At 32.4% G+C, this 18,017-nt stretch overlaps 2 protein-coding genes across 2 annotated transcripts in view; one reads left to right on the forward strand and one right to left on the reverse strand.

Moving 5' to 3' along the window:
- The window catches only part of LOC129800103 (Fanconi anemia group M protein homolog), a 62,873-nt gene extending 52,550 nt beyond the window's left edge, over positions 1-10,323 (reverse strand). The window contains 3 exon segments of the mRNA XM_055844482.1: positions 8,679-9,520; positions 9,624-10,004; positions 10,227-10,323. Of these exon segments, the coding sequence (XP_055700457.1) occupies positions 8,679-9,520; positions 9,624-10,004; positions 10,227-10,260 (1,257 nt within the window). The 5' untranslated portion in view covers positions 10,261-10,323.
- Positions 10,324-10,435: 112 nt separating this feature from the next.
- On the forward strand, positions 10,436-16,951 carry LOC129800101 (dynein assembly factor with WDR repeat domains 1). Its single transcript, XM_055844479.1, has 5 exons — positions 10,436-10,662; positions 12,473-12,760; positions 12,856-12,967; positions 13,039-13,356; positions 16,396-16,951. Exons 1-5 carry the CDS (start codon positions 10,623-10,625, stop codon positions 16,886-16,888), a joined length of 1,251 nt encoding a protein of 416 aa, XP_055700454.1. The 5' UTR covers positions 10,436-10,622; the 3' UTR covers positions 16,889-16,951.
- The last annotated feature ends 1,066 nt before the right edge of the window (positions 16,952-18,017 follow it).

Below are 18,017 nucleotides of genomic sequence, written 5' to 3' on the forward strand. Positions count from 1 at the left end.
TTTTTCGCGCGTGATTTGTGAAAAAAAAAATTTGTGAAAATGATTAGGATATTGGCTGTATGAAACAGTGTAGTCCAAGGCTCTAAAATCCTTGACTTTTCCTAGAGAGGATAATGAAAAAAGTATGACACATTGGCTACACGTGCCCCGGCCTGGGTAGATATAGACACTTTCAGGGAACTAATTGCCACCAGTTTTCCAGACGAAATTTCAAACTGGAGATACCAAATATTGTTTCGCTTGATGCACTGATGCCCACTGATGTCAAATATGTCACTTAAACCTAAAGAAAAAGGCTTTTGCCGACTTTTTTATGACATTTTTCTAATTACGACAAAATTAATGCAAACATCCTGAAAAAATCTATTTCACAAATTTTTCATCCGAATGGCAATATTGCTTGGAATATCAACAGTATTTTTTCATCTAAAAATTATCCATGTATTAGTGAAAAATCATTGATAATTTTATCCCGCCACGGAAGAGTGGCTACAGCTGCCCCGAGGGCTGTTTCAGTGTGTATCATTTTATATAAAAAATTGGATAATTATTATCCAAGTGAAAAATATTTTTTAATTAGGTTTATTAAACCAGAAACGAGGTAAAACTATGAAATCATGACTAGAAACTCAGAATACCAAATGCTGGTCCAAAAACTGTACCATAAAAATTACAATTTTATACCCAATAAAATTATTGGCTTCAAATAGCTCCATATAAAAAGGCCAACTTGCCAGATGCTTGACTGAGGAAAGAATTTGCAAAGAATTTTGTGTTTTCCTGTCCTGAAAGGATTGCACCCCCTGACGCATCCGAAGGGAGTTCATCTCCCAGACCTTCTTATACTTTGCTCAATGTACATTTTAAGGCATATGAGAAAAATCCACTGTCTACTTCTACCCCTGGCTAATTGTACCCCGGTCTCCCCTATATGCCCAAAATAATCAAATTATGGTTGGTACTAAACTTTTGCCGAAGTTGTGAAAGGAATTTTACAGAAAATCTTTTTGAGATTCGTAAAGAGCATTTTCCATTAAATTTTTGATCAATTTCACGGATTTTTTTTTCAAGGAAGTCTTTCTTAGTGCTTTGGAACTTAAGTAATTCGTCAGCTTCATCAAGGTTGTATTACATGAAAGAACAATTTTCGTAACTAGATTTTCCACTTTAGAAAAGTCTTTTTAAAAATATTTTACAGAATTCTTTATACAAAATATTATTGAGTTTTGAAATAATTTAAGGGCATAAAAATCAACGTGTGAATAGATTAATGCTGAATTTTATTCAGAAAACTTGTAGAAAACCTTGGAAGGAAGTTTCGAATGATGTTTTTTAAAACAAAAAGAAAAGCTAATATTAATTTGCAAAACTCAATGAAAAAATGTAATCAATTATCCGAAAAATTTTAAATTATAAAAATCGGATTTAGGGCAGAATCACATTGACAGTAAAATGCTCACAATATTTCGTTAATTTACGCATTTTCATTGCAATTCTTACGCAGTTCTCAATTACCGTATTACCTTATCTCATACTTGGTAGCATTAAGTGAAAATAATATAAGAAAATTGAAGAAATAAAAAGAAAATTCGATAAACGGCGAGCAAAAAATCTGTACGAGAAATTAATCGTTGTTTTTTTTGCTCACCGTTTATCGAATTATCGTTTTATTTCTTCAATTTTCTTATATTGTTTTCACCTTGTGCCACCGAGTATGAGATAAGATAATACGCCTATGGAAAATTTGAGTAAGAATTGCAATGAAAATGCGTAAATTAACGAAATACGGTGAGACTACGGCGAGCATTTTATTGTCAATGTGATTCTGCCCTTATGCCGATTTTTCAAGTATAGTCTAAGACCACTTAGGTGTCTAAGAACATTTCTTTTGGAATATTGTTCTCAAACTAAAAGCGGTGGTAAAGCATTTCACGCCTAGCGAAGTGCTTGAAACGAACTCGTGATTTAGATGCTACCTCAAAAGTTCTTTCGCATCATTTACTGTTTATCCGTTTTCAAGCGGTTTATAAATTACTCAAAACATTGTCCAAAATATCTTAGGAGTAATACAATTGAATTTCAGATAAAAAATAGTTATCGGTTATTGGAATCAGGTCAGGATTGTCAAGTATTCCAAGACCTTTCCAACAAGCTCAAATATGATATCATTTGATTGAGAAATACGCTCTCTAGAGCCTTTTTAGCTTTTGACCTTGTAAAACCGGATATTCTCTAATAAAGACGAAATGTCCGCCTGGGTAATCTCTAAAACATATCCCAAATGAAAAAAAATCGCACGACGTATTTTCTTTCAAGCAATCCAAAATACATATATGATTTTGAAAGAGAAAGGACGGGAGGGATGTGGGTTAATGAGGGGGGGGGGGCATATTAACGATTTTTGAGTTAGCTTATGGAGAGGTTCCCTGAAAGTCCCAAGTATCTTTCTCTAAACCGTTTGGGCTGGACATTCAAATTCGTAAAGACTGGACCAAAATTAGTTTTTTCGGATTTTCCAAAAAAAAACTCTTGTTATTTGAATTAAAAAAAAAACGTTTTTTTTATGGATAATCCTTCAATTTGATTCCAATCTTGTTGAAATTTTGACTATGTCTAATTATTTTTCTAATAAAAATCCCTAAAATTTGACAAATACGACCATTTTTTGTGGTGTTTATTTTTTTCAGTAGAACCCCTATTTCCTTTAAAATCGGGAAATTACTCCGAAAAAATTAAGTTTTTATAAACTTATTATTCTCTCAGCTTGTAGTTTCCCTATCACTATCAATGAAGAAAGGATATTTTTAGAAACTCATCATTCTTTCAAATCACGGCGGATTAATTCATTTTGAACCCTTTTTCAAAATTCAACATAAAAAAAACTCAGTATTTTTATAAGCACTTGTCTCACACTAATATCTGAATCACTTCTTTTTTATCGCAAATAATGAGTTTTATAATAATAATTGTGCGTGGAAAAGTGGCTTTCAGTGGCAGAGTCTTTTTGGTTAATTTCTACTTTTTCGATAACTTTATTTCAAAATTTTATTGGAAAATTCCAGGGAGATTTAAGGGCAAATAAAGCCTAGTTTTCAAGGCGTATAGTATTATGTAGGTAGTGTTTTACTTGATAAAGTAAAATTTATGTTTCTAATTAAAACAAATAAAAAAGCTATGGATGTAGACTTACAGCTTCCTTTAAGACTTTTGAAACATTCTATACGTCTTATTTCTTCTCTTTCCTTTGTTCTGGATATCTGTAATAATTTCTTTTTGCTACACTTCATCTTACTACATATTAATTAACTTACTTTTTATATATTGTTCCATTTTTCAAGACTTTAATTAATTGTTCGCACTTGTCACGCATTTTTATACTGAGCTTACTACGCTTTTCTTTCCAGCTTTTCTTTTTTTAATTCAATGCACATTGATATTTTAAATTAAATTTATAAATTCAGGGAACAATAATTTTTTAAATACGATTTTTTTGTTAAAAAGAAAAGAAGTAAATGTGTACAACTTTCTGAACTAAGAGTGACAGAGGAACAACTCACTTGAGTTGTGCCTCTGTTTAAAAAAATAACGTCAATAAATCAGACCCTGCTTAAGAACAAATCGTCCTTCCCGGTGTGCGGCACAGCGGTGAGGCTATTCGCCGTCAGCAAGGACAATTTGTCCTGATATAGCAGAATAAAACTTTCACTGTCCGTTCACCATTAAAAATCAGTAAATCATAGACCATTTACACCGCCGCATTGAATTAAGATTTTATTTTTTTTTAAAACATTTTATCGATACATCATATTAGTAGAGATAGAATTAAAATTTAGGCGGCACTACTTTATTGTGGAATTAGAAGTTTTACTTTAAGTGTGAGTTGAAATTAAAATGTGAAAATGTGAATTATCACATTTCCATTGAAAAGCATACCTATATGATCATGCAATATGTACACTTTTAGTTTAGAATCTTATCCGACTGTGTAAAATGGAATTTTTGTGCTGCTTTTAAACCCATTGCATAAATAAGAAAAAATTATAATAAAAAGATTTAAAGAATTTATTTTATTTCAATAGCAAAATACGAAGTTGGTTCCGTATAATTGTGATTAAATGATAGAAAATGGTAAAATATTTTGAGGTTCAAATTTGAAAACAAGCACAAAGAATGAATAGGGCAGACTAATATGTACAAAGTATATTCTCAGATTTTTAATACTTCCACAACATATTCTAAACAAGTTTCCTAACCAGAAAGCACTAAATTCTCCAAATTGACATAGGGGAAAATAGGGCACGACCGAAGATGGAATAACACTGATTTTTATTTCTAAATTACTATTTTTTTAGGGAACAAGCATCCCTATAGTGCCTCGAAGTCTTGTCTTCTGAAGCCTTATCTAATTAAAATATTGCAGTATTCAGTGCTACCCCATGTTCGGTGATGGCTCATTTTGTAAAGCAATTTGAGGTTTGTTTGTGAAATAATAAATAACATTTTAAAATTTAGAATTCTTAAATAGGAATTCTTAATAGGATTTTTCAAGATCACACACTACTAAATAGCTATAGAGAGCGTATTCCAGCGATTGCAATTGCAGCAAAGTAAAAATTTTTAGACAGGTCTCCGAATCATCTAAATATTTTAAGCCTAATTTCAAATGATTGTGAACCATAAATGAACAAATTTGTTTGAAACTCAATTGTATTATGGCCTCTACACACTAAAGAAATTTATGTCAATATTGAAGCAAATTGCCTACGCTTTTGTAGAGAAAACTCTACAATAAGGATATAAATTTCTCTAATGTGTAGAATCCAGTACACTTTCGATATTTTAGAAAATTTCAGTTATGAAAAAAAAATTTTAGATAATGCTTAAATTTGTAAACACGATATTTAACCCCATGAACTGGATCACTAAACAAATTTCTTCATGAAAGTCCCAAAAGCACAAGATAATTCGTAAAGGCTAAAACGCTTTTTCCGACCCATTTTATTGTAACGTCTGATTCTCAAATATTTTGGTCATTCTGGTGGTGCAGTGGAGAGAAAAGCATTTCATAAAATTGAAAAATTTCACTAATCTCATATTCAGTGAAAGAAAAAAAACCGTCCAAAAAATATTGCAACTATTTTGCTTAAAAATATTTCGTAAGTGCAGTAAAAATATTTGTTTTATTCTTTTGATTTCTGAATTTTCCTATGAAGTCAGTTTTTTGTATCATTTAGAGTTTTTGGAAAATACACTTGGGGAGTTTGAAGTAGAATTAGCCAGTGGATTTTTTTCTACTTTCCCTGAAAATGCACATTGAGCAAAGTATAATTTAATGAAAATAGAAACAAAGCCCGGTATTCTTTGAAATATTTATAAGCCTGTTATCCTATAATTTAGAGAATCATTGTTTTTTTATAAAATGGGTTTAAAATTGTAATTTTGATGTTACAGTTCTTGACCCAGTATTTGGTTTTCCGAGTTGATAGTCAAGATATCATAGTTTTACTTTATTTCTGATTTAAAAAAGTCAATTAAGAAATATTTTTTACTTGAATAATAATTATCTGCATTTTAGTTAAGGCGATACATACTGAAACAACCCTCGGGTCGGGACAGCTATTGCCAATCTTTCGTGACAGACTAAAACTGCTAATGATTTTTAACTAACACTCCTAGATTATTGTTAGATAAAAAAGTACTATCGATATTCCAAGCAATGTTGCTATTTAGAAGTGGTATTAAATGAATTTTGTTTAGATTTTTTTGCAGAAACGATTTTTTTAGATTATCTCGAAATCCTATTTTGTATTTTTATATTCTATTTAGATATCTTTGTAGACCTCTTTGAGTAGATGAAATTAAAAAATAATCCGTAATGGCATCTTAGTTCTTCAATTTCAAAAAAAATATTCAAAATTCTATTTTAAGTAAAATTGGATTTTTAAAATTTTAACGGCTTTTATACATTTTCCCGAAATCTGTCTACGCGATTTCAATCTTTTAAAGTTCAATTTGTAGTGCTAATTCAATAGATCTATTCAAAAAAAAACTTCAAAAAATGTGTCATAGTTCTCGAGATATTGCATTTTACATAAAATGAAGCATGAAGAAAATTTAATTTTCAAAATAGGTTTTTTATAATTTATCTCGAAATTATATTTTGCTTCTTCGAACATCTTTAGATATTTTTATAGAGCTCTTTAAGTAGATGAATTTACAAAATTTGCAAATTTACAAATACAGGAAATTTGCTTCATTATGGACATAAATTGTTCTGGTGTGTAGAGGCCATTAGTTGTCGAGATCTTTCAAGTTGAAGATTGAAAAAAATGAGAAAATTGCATGTGTCAATATGACTATAGTAAAATAACATAATATTTGATTACTCGCGTTTCTTTGCGGACTGCGATTTTTTTTTACAATTTTTTGCGGATCTTGGTTACCTGTGGAATTTTTCGCAATCCGCGAAAGTTTTCGCGGATCTTGGCAAACCGTGAAATTTTCGAAAATTATCGCGAATCGTGGAATTTTTCGCAACCGCGGAATTTTTCGCGGATTGTGGAAATTTTCGGGGAACTCGGAATTTTTCGCGGATTGCATTCTCTATGCATTTTTCATCCAATTTTTCTCATTTTCAATTCGTATCTCGCACTTATCAAACATCAAAGGACTTTAAAGCCATGTAAAGTTTGTTGTATCTATCTCCCATGGGAAACCATGCATGGTTTCCGAGATAATCAACTTTAAAGTTTTTCAAATACGTTTATCCAATTTGAATCAAATTAGCATTAGTTCCAAATAAAAAAAATCTTCGAATTTGCCCACGAACCAAATTTGCAATGTAATAACCACGCCTTTATAAAGTGATCTAGACTGGCTCTCATTATCACTGGCTTTCATTATCCTCTCCAGAAAAAATCAAAGATTTCAGACCTTTGAACTACAGTTAATATTCTAGTGATATTTTTATAAAACGTGAAACATTAGACCAAATGTATCATTTTATTTCACAAATTACGAGAAGAAAAAGTTTCATTTGTTGACTAAATGTACCCCTCTCTCCCATTATTTAACATTCTAAATGAATATTTTGACTTATTTTAAATTTAGAATAGTTTATTAAACTCAGAAAACTAATTTAAAGCAGAATATTTCAAAACCATCTGAGAAAATCATTCACTTTCTAAGTACTTTATTAGGGGAAACCGGGGCAGAATTAGGGCCTCGACAGACCTGAGGATTAGCCGAGAGACGGCTTAGCGTAATTATATTCGAAATAATGATTAAAGTTCATTTCCATAATTTTCCACTAAGTCGTCTCTCGGCTCAAGTCGTAAGTGTGTCTAGGGCATTAGTCAGGGGTAAAATTAGACAGTAGGGTGTCATAATTTTCCTTAAGAATATTAAGTAAACTACTATTTATTCAAAGTATTTAACTCCCTCCCTATTTTTTGAAATATTTGTGAGACTGATTCAAACATGTTTTTCAGAAATTACAGGTAAAGAAAATTTTCATTTGCTGGCTAAACTGCCCCAATCTCCCTTATCAATATTAAATCGATTAAATCACTAAAAACGGAGAAAATTATTGCAATTGAGTTACTTCAATAGATAACTGCAATAGTTAAAAAAAAAATTAATGAAAATCAGAAATCCTGGAACTTCCTTTCATGTAGTTACAATAAATTGCATAACTAAAAGCCTCTACAGTGAACTCTTTCTCAATCGGGCATATGGGGCAAAATGTAATCCAAATTATCGAGAGATTTGGGAGTCAAAGTCATTGTAAATTCCACAAAAACCGCTCAAATATAAAGAATAATGATAAAATAAGAGCAACTACAGCGAATTTGAGCAAATTTGCTTCAAAATGAAACGTGTAAATTTGCAACAAAATTTTTCGGCCGATTGAAAAAGAGCCGAATGAGTGAGAGTCTACTGTACATATTTTAAGAGCAATTTGGGTAAAAAAAATGAATTTTTGACAGAATTTTGACGTTTCTGCCTACAGCACTGCAGCCAATTTCCTTCAAAATCGCAATTTTTGACGAAAATTGTTCCAAATGTGTGGACAGCTTAAAACTACAAATTTAAAATAGTTAGGGTAAGTGTGTCAAATTTCGGCATAGTTGCATGCAAGCGTCAAAGTATCAAGTTTGAAATGTTATTTTAAATACAAATTGATTTTTTTTATTCTTTCTTCTGAAAGAGTGTTGCTGGGATTCTTGTAAAGAATTTACCGTCTTTATTTACTCTAAAATCATTCTTAATACATTTTAAAATGAATAAAAATATAGACATAGCTTTGGTGTCTTATTTCGGCCACCTTCATTCTCATAGTTCCTTGCCAATTCTTCCAATATCTTTTTCACGTCATCTCGTTTGTCGAAGCTACATTTTTTGTTATTCTTTTGCATTGTATAATCTCTAAAGTATGTAAAAATTCGAGGATCAAAAAACGTGGCCGAAATTGCAAGCTGGCCGGAATTTGGCACACTTACCCTATATATTTTAGTGGACAAAAATGGCCTAGTGATGAGAGAGAAATACCTCTTAACGAAATCATTGGAATGGATTTCTCAAAAATTGAAAATTTAACTTAGATAAAACAGTGTTAAATGGGAGGCGCTCTTTTGGGAATTAAAAATAACAATAGAAAAGTTAATTGAATTACATACCTGAAAATGTTCCAATATAACTCTTTCCATCACTGCTATCTTAGGATGGCCAGAAACGATGTTATCATGCAATTCATCATCCATCTCACCATTCTCTGTCTCACTGAGCAATAAGCATCTTTGAAAAGTTCCCTTGAGCTTCTCGATGAATTCTCTCAGCTTTTCATCACCTGCCTTCGGGCCCTCCATCAGAACTTCACTCTCAAGATAATTCATAAAGCTTACGATGCCATAGTCATCCAAAAGCTCGACTGCATGGTACAAATCAATGCAGATATCGAATGTACTGATAACATGTGCATAATTTGTATGTTTCTCAGTCATGGATGCTTCTGTGAACTTCTTCTTGGCCGTTATGAGCCTCGACTTGGATAGTGTTCCGGGTACATTAACATTGGCCAAAAGAGTTCTCAGAAAAGGATCTATGGAAGTGAGAAATTCATCCTTGATTGTTCGGAATTCCTCATTCATCTCCACCTCCAGGGGTTTAATAGTATTTTTCCTGACATACTCTACAATATCTGGGGAGTTTTCTTGTCGAATTTCCACATGGGATATCCGTAAATGTCTCACAACCTCAGCAATTTCACTGGTTTTTTTGCCAATGACGGACGTATGGGCCAATATGCGAAAATATTCATTTTGCCCATGTAATATGTCAATAATGTGTGCAAAGGGATTATTGCTTCCGCGCGCCTTGTGGGCCTCCGTAATCACAAGGAGTTTTATCCGTAAGAATGGGAGACTGTTCACTTCTCTGAAATCCGACAATATTTGCCGTGGTGTGCCAAATATCACTCGATATTTCTTCCAAATGTCGACTCGTGCCGATGGACTCTTGCCTGCATTGAGGGTTTTTGGAGTATTGTATTTTTTTGTTTTTGGTAGAAGGGAGCGAAGTAAATAAATAAAATCAATTAAATGGGGGAGCAGACTGGCCATTACCTGTGATTTCCACGCAATCTCCCTTTGGGATGTTCATTATATTCCAACACGCTTCCATTTGTCCCTTCAGTATGGATTTACTGGCGCTCAGGAAAATTACCTTGCTCATTGGATACCACCGATAAATGTTGTACATTACGACCGAAGCTATAAATGACTTTCCCAGTCCATCCGGCAGTACAACGAGGGTATTTTGGAAAAATGCCTCCTTACATATTTTATACTGATACTCCCGAAATGGGTATTTGTCCGTGCTATTTGGGTAAACATAGTTGCTCCCAGCATTTTTATCAAATCCCATGAACTCAGGATCTGATCTCAGTGGTCTGTCATGGTTTTCCTTACCCTCCCGACCGGATATCCTTGGGGTTTTCGCATTCACTGCAAATAATGGGTCATAAAGTGAGGTTAGTCCACCTGTTGTTCCATTTATAATCCTCTTTTCGGTGCAATTCTCCAGGCATGCTCATACACCCAGAGTGCCAATTAATCGACAAGATTCCACCCTCCCCAAACCATTTCCCACGACACTCAACAATTGTCCCACATAATTGCATTATTCCACCTCAATCATCCAACCCTTCAATCACCATATAAACTTACACATCAAATCTTCATTAAATGCTGCATCATCCATTGCATTTAATTGAATAACTAAAGCACTAATAAACCACTATATTCTCTCAGAATCCTCTTGCAAAATACTTTTTAGCCAAAATTCCTAATTCCGCACTAAACACAAACTCATCCCGGAACCAACGAAAAACATAAACAAAATAACACATGTTCCTGACAACCCGCCAAAAATCCCCATTCTCCCAAAAAAAAAAGCGCCGAAAGGTAGGCAATTGGAGAAATTTAAATGGAACGAGGTTGAACTTGAAATAAATAACCGTTGCTAGGGACACCCAAAGAGTTTGTTTACACCGTGAAAACTTTTTTATTTTTTTAGTTTTGTTATCCAATTTCATTGTGTCAAGACAAAAATTGTCAAGTCTAATGAAATTAAAAAAGTTCTATCTACGTTACTACCCGCCAGGTAAAATTTAATTGATTACTTGATAAATTATATCGGTAAGAAGCCACAGGGCAAGAATTTATGTCGCACCAACTTTCGATGGAATTGAGATAATTATCGTGAAAAGTTAGAGCATTTTCATTTAAAATTAACTCTATATATCGGGAAGAAAAGTTGGAATTTTATCAAAACAGTCACCACCGTCAAGAATAAAGTTTATTTAGTAAATAGAAGAGAATCAGTCACGATTTTAGCGGGCGAAAGTTTTCCGTATTAAATATCAATAAGTTACGATGATGATGGAATTTCACAAGGGCAATGGAAAGGTTATGTCCAAATATAGAAAAATTATTTAAAACGCAACTTATGACTTCAATTCTATCCAATAAATTTTTTTTGGCAATATTTGTGGCTAATTTTTTTTTAAATTACTTTGCAAAAAATTGTATCGAAAAATTTTAGGTTATATTACAGAAGACATGTGTATTATTGTAAAATTTGCATATTCAGTAGGTAATTTGACTCTCAAACAAAATAGTTATTGAAAAAAAACTTGTTTTGGAATAAAATATTTCAATAGGGTAAGTGTACCCAATTCCGGCCAGCCTTCAATTTCGGCCACTTTTTTTGTTTCCTCCAATTTCCATGAATTTTTAGTTTTTTATACTCTATAAATTATTCAATGCAAAAAATGTGATAACAAAAAAAAGTCGCTTCGACGAACGATATGATGTGAAAAGGACTTTGGGAGAATTCCGAAAAGGCAAGGAACTTATGAGAATTAAGGTGGTCGAGATAATGCCACAGATGGTCGAGATAAAGCTATGTCTACATTTTTATTAATTTTAAAATGTATTAAGAATGATTTTTGAGAAAATAAAGACGATCTACCTACAAGGTTTCGAGCAACACTCCTTCTTGAAAAGAAGTAACAAAAAATTCAATTTATATTTAAAAAATTTACATTTCAAAGTTAAGAGTTTGGCATTTGCATGCACCTATGCCGAAATTTGGTACAGTTACCCTACCTCTAAAATGTTATTAGGAATTTGAAGGTTATACGGGAAAATGGATGTAAATAACCTCACAAATTAGAGATAAGTTATTTTATGTAAAAAATGTTCAATATCTGTACTGTAGGGGAAAGCGGCCATGCTTGATACTGTAAAATTAAGAAATACTTATGAAATATCATGTATCGAAATTACAGTTTTGGACCCATTTTTGATTTTTGCTTTCTGAAACTAGGAAAAAAGAACTAGGATCCTAATTTTTTTTTAGGAAATGTGAGGCTTAGGACCAGCTATTTAAATATATAATTTTACGTTATACCCGTTATACCCATTCTCAATCTCAGTACATATAGTGAAATTTTTGCTCCATAATTTAGCCACAGAAATGCACCGCTTTATCGGGTCATTAAATTTTTAGATAAAAAAAAATTATAACCTCAGGCGCAATAATCAAATTCTAAACACTTACATAAAATTTCTACCTAGGGATAAATTTGATAAATTAATTGTGCCTATCAAACGTTTAATCATGCATAAAAATGATTATGTTTGTTAAATTGTAGATCAAATTTTTTACGAGGTTAGAACCAACATAACCTCATTTTTTTTAAATAACCTCAAAATCCCTCTAGTAATAAGTAGCAGTTCAAATCGACATTCCTTATTCTAATGATTCATAAAATAAATCCAAATGATAGGGTCATAATATTACTTAATCATTTCATGATAAATATTCATGATATCGCTTATCTCTCTATCAAATAATCGAATCAGTTAATTTCTTTTTCCTAAAAATTTAATCTCTTTTTAATTCTTAGGAATTGCATTGTGCTATACCAAAAGCAACATTGATGAAATAAAAGTAATAAGTTTGCATGATCTAACCACCAAAACTGATATTGGAAAATTGGCGGAGAACATAGCGGCTTCCGAGGCACTAATAACACCAAATGTTCTCCCCCAGCTTATTGATTTGCTAATGAAATTGCAAAACAAGCTGAAGGAGCCAATAAAGAAAAAATTCTACATCCATAAAACATTCAACACTCACGTCCTGCCCATCACGAATGTCTGCTTCGATAAGTCTGGCCATCGATTTGCTACAGGTATACCAAACTTTTTCTCAATCTATCTCTTTATTTTCTTTTTTGAAAAGAAGAGAGGGTGCATAATTTCATATTCAAATGAACATCCGTCGCAGGGAGCTATGATAGAACGTGCAGGATATGGAATGTGGAGGCTGGTGTCGAGGAGAACATCTTGCGTGGACATGAGAATGTCGTATTTGCCGTGAACTTCAATGCACCAAAGTGGTGGGAAAAAATTGAGTCATTAGAATTCCTATTCAAAGTACTCACCCACAATCTCCATCTCCTTTTTCTAGTGACCGCATAGTAACAGGATCATTCGATAAAACCGCCAAGGTCTGGAATGCATCGTCTGGTGCCCTTCTGAGAACCTTCCATGGACATGCCAATGAAATTGTGGCGGCAGAATTCAATGTGCTCAATGACGATGAAATTGCCACGGCGTCAATGGATGGCACATCACGGATATTTCGTGTGGAGACCGGTCAGGAGACGCACAATTTGGTCGGTCATGAGGATGCCATTATTTCTGCTCGTTTCGATAATGACGGCAATCTTCTGCTCACGGGATCATTCGATGGAACAGCCAAAGTATGGGATTTAAGGAATGGCAAGTAAGTTGAAATATTCTCCTCCCAAAGAACTTTCTGAAAATAATAAAGCAATCCCCTCCGTTCCTGGAAGTCTCCTGCTGAACAAATAATATAAAAAGATTTAGTAAATGGAACCTATTGGACAAACTACTCCCTCATTATATAAAATCACATGGTCATTTATGAGCATTCGAAGGAACAAAGAAAAACCAAATCATTTGAAAATGCTATAAATCATAACTCCTAATGTGTAAGCGTAGGATGAAAAAAATCAATGGTAAAGAATTTTCGCGAAGTGTTCGAAATCATAAAAGAGAACGACGAGTGCTAGACTATCTCCTTTATCATTGTTTTCTTGGTGTATGTCTTTAAGTGTTTAGGGTAAGTGTGCCAAATTTCGACATAGTTGTATGCAAGCGCCAAAGTCACATGTTCAAAATGTAATATTTTTCATATAAATTGATTTTTTTTTGTTAATTTTTCTTAAGGAGTGTTACTTGGAACCTTGTAGAAAGTTTGTCTTCTTGATTTCCTCCAAAATCATTTTAAATCCATTTTAAAATGAATAAAAATGTAGACATAGTTTTGGTGGCCTATTTCGGCCACCTTCATTCTCATAGTTCCTTGCCCTTCCGGAATCCTTCCAAAGTCTTTTTAACATCTTCTCGTTTATCGAAGCTACATTTTTTGTTAATTTATTGCATAGTATAATCTCTATAATATTCAAAAACTAAAAATACATGGAAATTTCTGAAATAAAAATGTGGCCGGAATTGCAAGCTGGCCGGAATTTGGTACACTTACCCTATATCTTTTTATGAGATGGCAAGAAATAATGCGAACTTATTAATAAATATTTCATATTTTTATTTGTAATATCAAAACAGTTTGTACAATATTGGCATTTTATTGGTATTGATAAAAATAATTGTTAAATTTATTAAATCAAACATGATAATTGAACGGTTTCAATCTAAGAAGTTGAAGTGTTTACATTATATCCCATAGGGGAGACCGGGGCAGTGTAGAATATTCAGAAAATGAAATTATCCTTTACCTATAGTTCCTTTAATTATCCTTTAGAACCTTTATAACCTATGAAGGAATTAAATACTATGAATAAATAGTAGTTTGCTCAATATTCTTTCTAAGGAAACCACAAAACAAAACTCCACTCTCTAATTCTGCCCAGTCTCCGCTAGAGAAAATTCTTTTCAATAAATTTAATGTAATTCAACTTAGGGAGCAGCAATATCTGTAAAACTTGTGTATAAAACTTGTTATAAAAATCTTTTAAAATTGAACAGGGATTTCCTCACTGCTTTGCTTTTAATTGTTAATTCTACTTCTATAAAAAATTCTTATAATACATGAAATTGTGTCACTTGAGAATCTGAGATTGAGTCGTTCAGAACGGTTAAATCCAATTTCAACCAATTCAAAAATTACCCCGAAATTTTGTGCAAAACCATAGAAATGTAACAAATTCAGTTAAAATTTACTCGTATCTAAATTGAGTTAGAAAAATCCCACAGGTTCAACAAATAAACAAATAAATTGTCTATAACACAAATTTATTACACGGTTACTTTTCCAAATTTACACAAATGTGTAAATTTATTGTAATGGCCACTACACATTAGAGAAACTATGTCCATATTGAAACAAATTCCCTACGCTTGTGTAGGAAAAGCTCTTCAAAATGGACATAAATTTCTCTAGCGTGGAGAGGCCATAAAAAGTAGCAACAAAAATTCTTCATTACGTAATTTCACTACGCGTTTGTAGTTTAATTTAAGACAAGCCATAATGATTTCTTTGAGTAAATATCGCTAAATCGAGAGTAATATTGCTCTCTCTCTGTGAATTCCAGCAATAAAACCATACAGAAGCAATCAGAGAGAAATCAATCAAATTTCAAAAATTTTACAGAGAAAATTCTTGTGTAAATTGGAGGGAAATGTAGATATTAATTAAATTTGTAAATCATTTTCACACAAATGGCATATTTCTCCCAATCCACCATCATTGAGGGTGACCAGAAGTTTGGGAAGTAAATAAAAGTTTAGATTATTTGCTATTCTTAGGGAAAATTGAGTGAAAACTCCACCCCCTAGCCATAGAGAGAACATTAAACTTTTCCCACCCAAGTTTGCACACACAAACTCTCTTCTTTGGAGTGGCACTTGGACGAAATTTTGAGCATTGTTCTCATTAGACCAAGAGGTGTGTATTTAATTCATTCAGAGATTGTAACTTGAGAAAATATTGTATTACAAAAAGTGTTTTATATTTATTTGTTAGTCCTTTTCACTTGTTAGATTGCATTTATATTAAATTCATTTGTCTATCCCTCTCGAGAAATTTAATAAAACATCTTCGTTGTTGTTTTTTTTTTTGGCAAGAATTTCACTCTCGCAAGAAAATGTTCTATGTCACGATGTCAATCACAATATCTAATGCATAAATTTACCAAATGTTCTATACAAATTCTACAAAAAATTCGCAAATTTCTTTCTTTCTATGTATACTTTGCAATTTCCTCTACATTATTGTTTGGGCCTTCAGAGAATAATGATTATTGCTACAAACATCACAATGAATAACAATTGAACTGATTATTCTTCAAGAAAATATACTCACAAATTTATACAAGAATTCTACAAAGTAATAATAACTTTTTCAAACTAATTATAATAATAGTGTTTTATTAATGTTCTATAATTACATTAAACTTACGAGTACGAGTGAGATTTTAGAAGCTCTAGAAGTCTAAAAATTACAATACCTTTCAAGTTTTCAAATTACATATCTTCATCTGCAAGCTTCTTACTATTTAATTAAAATTTTTGAAAACTTTCTTACTAATTATAATGAATTTAAATTATTTAAATTCAAATCTTCAAACCTCTTCAGAGTGCTTAAATTGATATAAAACATAAAATAGACTAAAAGCTTTTTCTCTTATCAATTACTAAACTATCAATAATCATTACTATGACGAGCTTAAAATATTCTAAATTTAATAAAAGAATAATATAATGCTTTTTAAATCTTCAGAGATGTGATAACTTTTCATGGACACAATGCAGAAATCAGCAATGCAATCTGGAATGTCAATTGCAAAATGATCGCCACAGGATCACTAGATTCAACGGCTCGTCTTTGGGATATTCGCGGAAGGAATAATTTCCATACAGTGGATGATCATACAGATGAAGTTTTGGACGTCTCGTTTGACTACAGTGGTCAGCACCTGGCCACTGCAAGTTCTGACTGCACTGCGAAACTTTGGAACATCGTTGGGAATGTTGAAAAAATAGCCACCATGATGGGTCATACAGAAGAAATATCAAAAATCAGTTTCAGTCCTCCCGGTCTGCTAATTCTCACAGCTTCATCAGATCGAACGGCTAGAATCTGGACCCTGGATGGAACGTGTTCTCAGGTTCTCAGTGGACATACGGGGGAGATTTTTTCATGTGGCTTCAATTACATTGGAGACACAATAGTAACGGCTTCGAAGGACAACACTTGCAAAATATGGAGATGATTTTGTTGGTATACAGTGTAATTGCTGTATCAAAACCAATTATAAAGTGTAAATAAACAGTAATAATTTAGACTTTTTGGATTTGGGTTCTATTTTACACTTATTCCACTTGTTACACTTGTTACACCTATAAAACAATTTAATTATACCACAAAATATTGCAAAGTCGAAATCGCAAGTTTTCTTCAATTTACGCCCTAAATAAATAAATTATATCTTTTTATATCACACATAGTAGGGGGGAAGTGGGGTACATTTGAATTTGCGGTTGGGGCAGCTTTGAAATTGGACTTTTTTCATTATTTTTAAACGGAATTGAGCTTTACCATGATGTAATTAACTTTGCAATTGGTTTTCTGAGCTAAATTATATCATAAAAGACCCATTTTCTTTCAAAAGTAGGAAAAACCCATTTTCAAAGCTACTCCAATTCAAAGATACTCCTACTTCCACTCTAAGCTTACAAAAATTTACTTTAAAATTGCAAAATTTGCTAAAAAGTTACACACACACACTACATTTTGCAAAATTCATATATTGACTGTATTTATGATTTTTTTTTTTGGAAAAGAAATGAAAATGAATGAAGAAATATTAAAAGGGATTTTTTCCGCTTGAAAATGGGGGTGACTCTGGAATGAGCTACCCAGAGAAAAGCAGCGGCTCATTCGATCCTTCCTGTCGTCTTGACTACTTGTGCCTTTCGTTTTTTTTTTCTCTCTTTTTACTTTCAATTTTGTATAGTATATATATATATATATACTTTTTGGTTTTTGTTTTGCTCAGATGGCTTATACAACCTACGAAGGACGAAGGAGCATTTTCCACCGTTTGGCTCTGGAGGTTGGTCACCAACACTAAGGCGGCGGTGGACGTGGACGCTAACCCTATCTTAAACCATTTATAACTCTTTGTACTTTCAAGAGAACTTTTCTCAATAGCACTCATTTTATTAATAATAATAATAAAAATAATCACGAGAAAAAACACAAAAATTATTTTCACCGGATTGCCATTGCCAATAAGGATCCTATACGATTTCTGATATTAGCAATGATAGCATACAAGATGTATTTTCAGCTGGGACAAAATTCTAGCAGTTTTTGTCCTAACCTTTCGGATGCGTGAC

The sequence above is a fragment of the Phlebotomus papatasi genome, chromosome 1 (genome assembly GCF_024763615.1).
Source record: "Phlebotomus papatasi isolate M1 chromosome 1, Ppap_2.1, whole genome shotgun sequence".
NCBI classification, from domain to species: domain Eukaryota; kingdom Metazoa; phylum Arthropoda; class Insecta; order Diptera; family Psychodidae; genus Phlebotomus; species Phlebotomus papatasi.

Excerpts from the sequence above, each read along its gene's own strand:
- LOC129800101 (XM_055844479.1), top strand. The coding sequence starts at position 10,623 with ATGAAATTAAAAAAGTTCTATCTACGTTACTACCCGCCAG. Across the intron at positions 10,663-12,472 it reads TCTACGTTACTACCCGCCAG|GAATTGCATTGTGCTATACC; the intron begins GTAAAATTTAAT and ends TTTAATTCTTAG. Across the intron at positions 13,357-16,395 it reads TGGGATTTAAGGAATGGCAA|AGATGTGATAACTTTTCATG; the intron begins GTAAGTTGAAAT and ends TTAAATCTTCAG.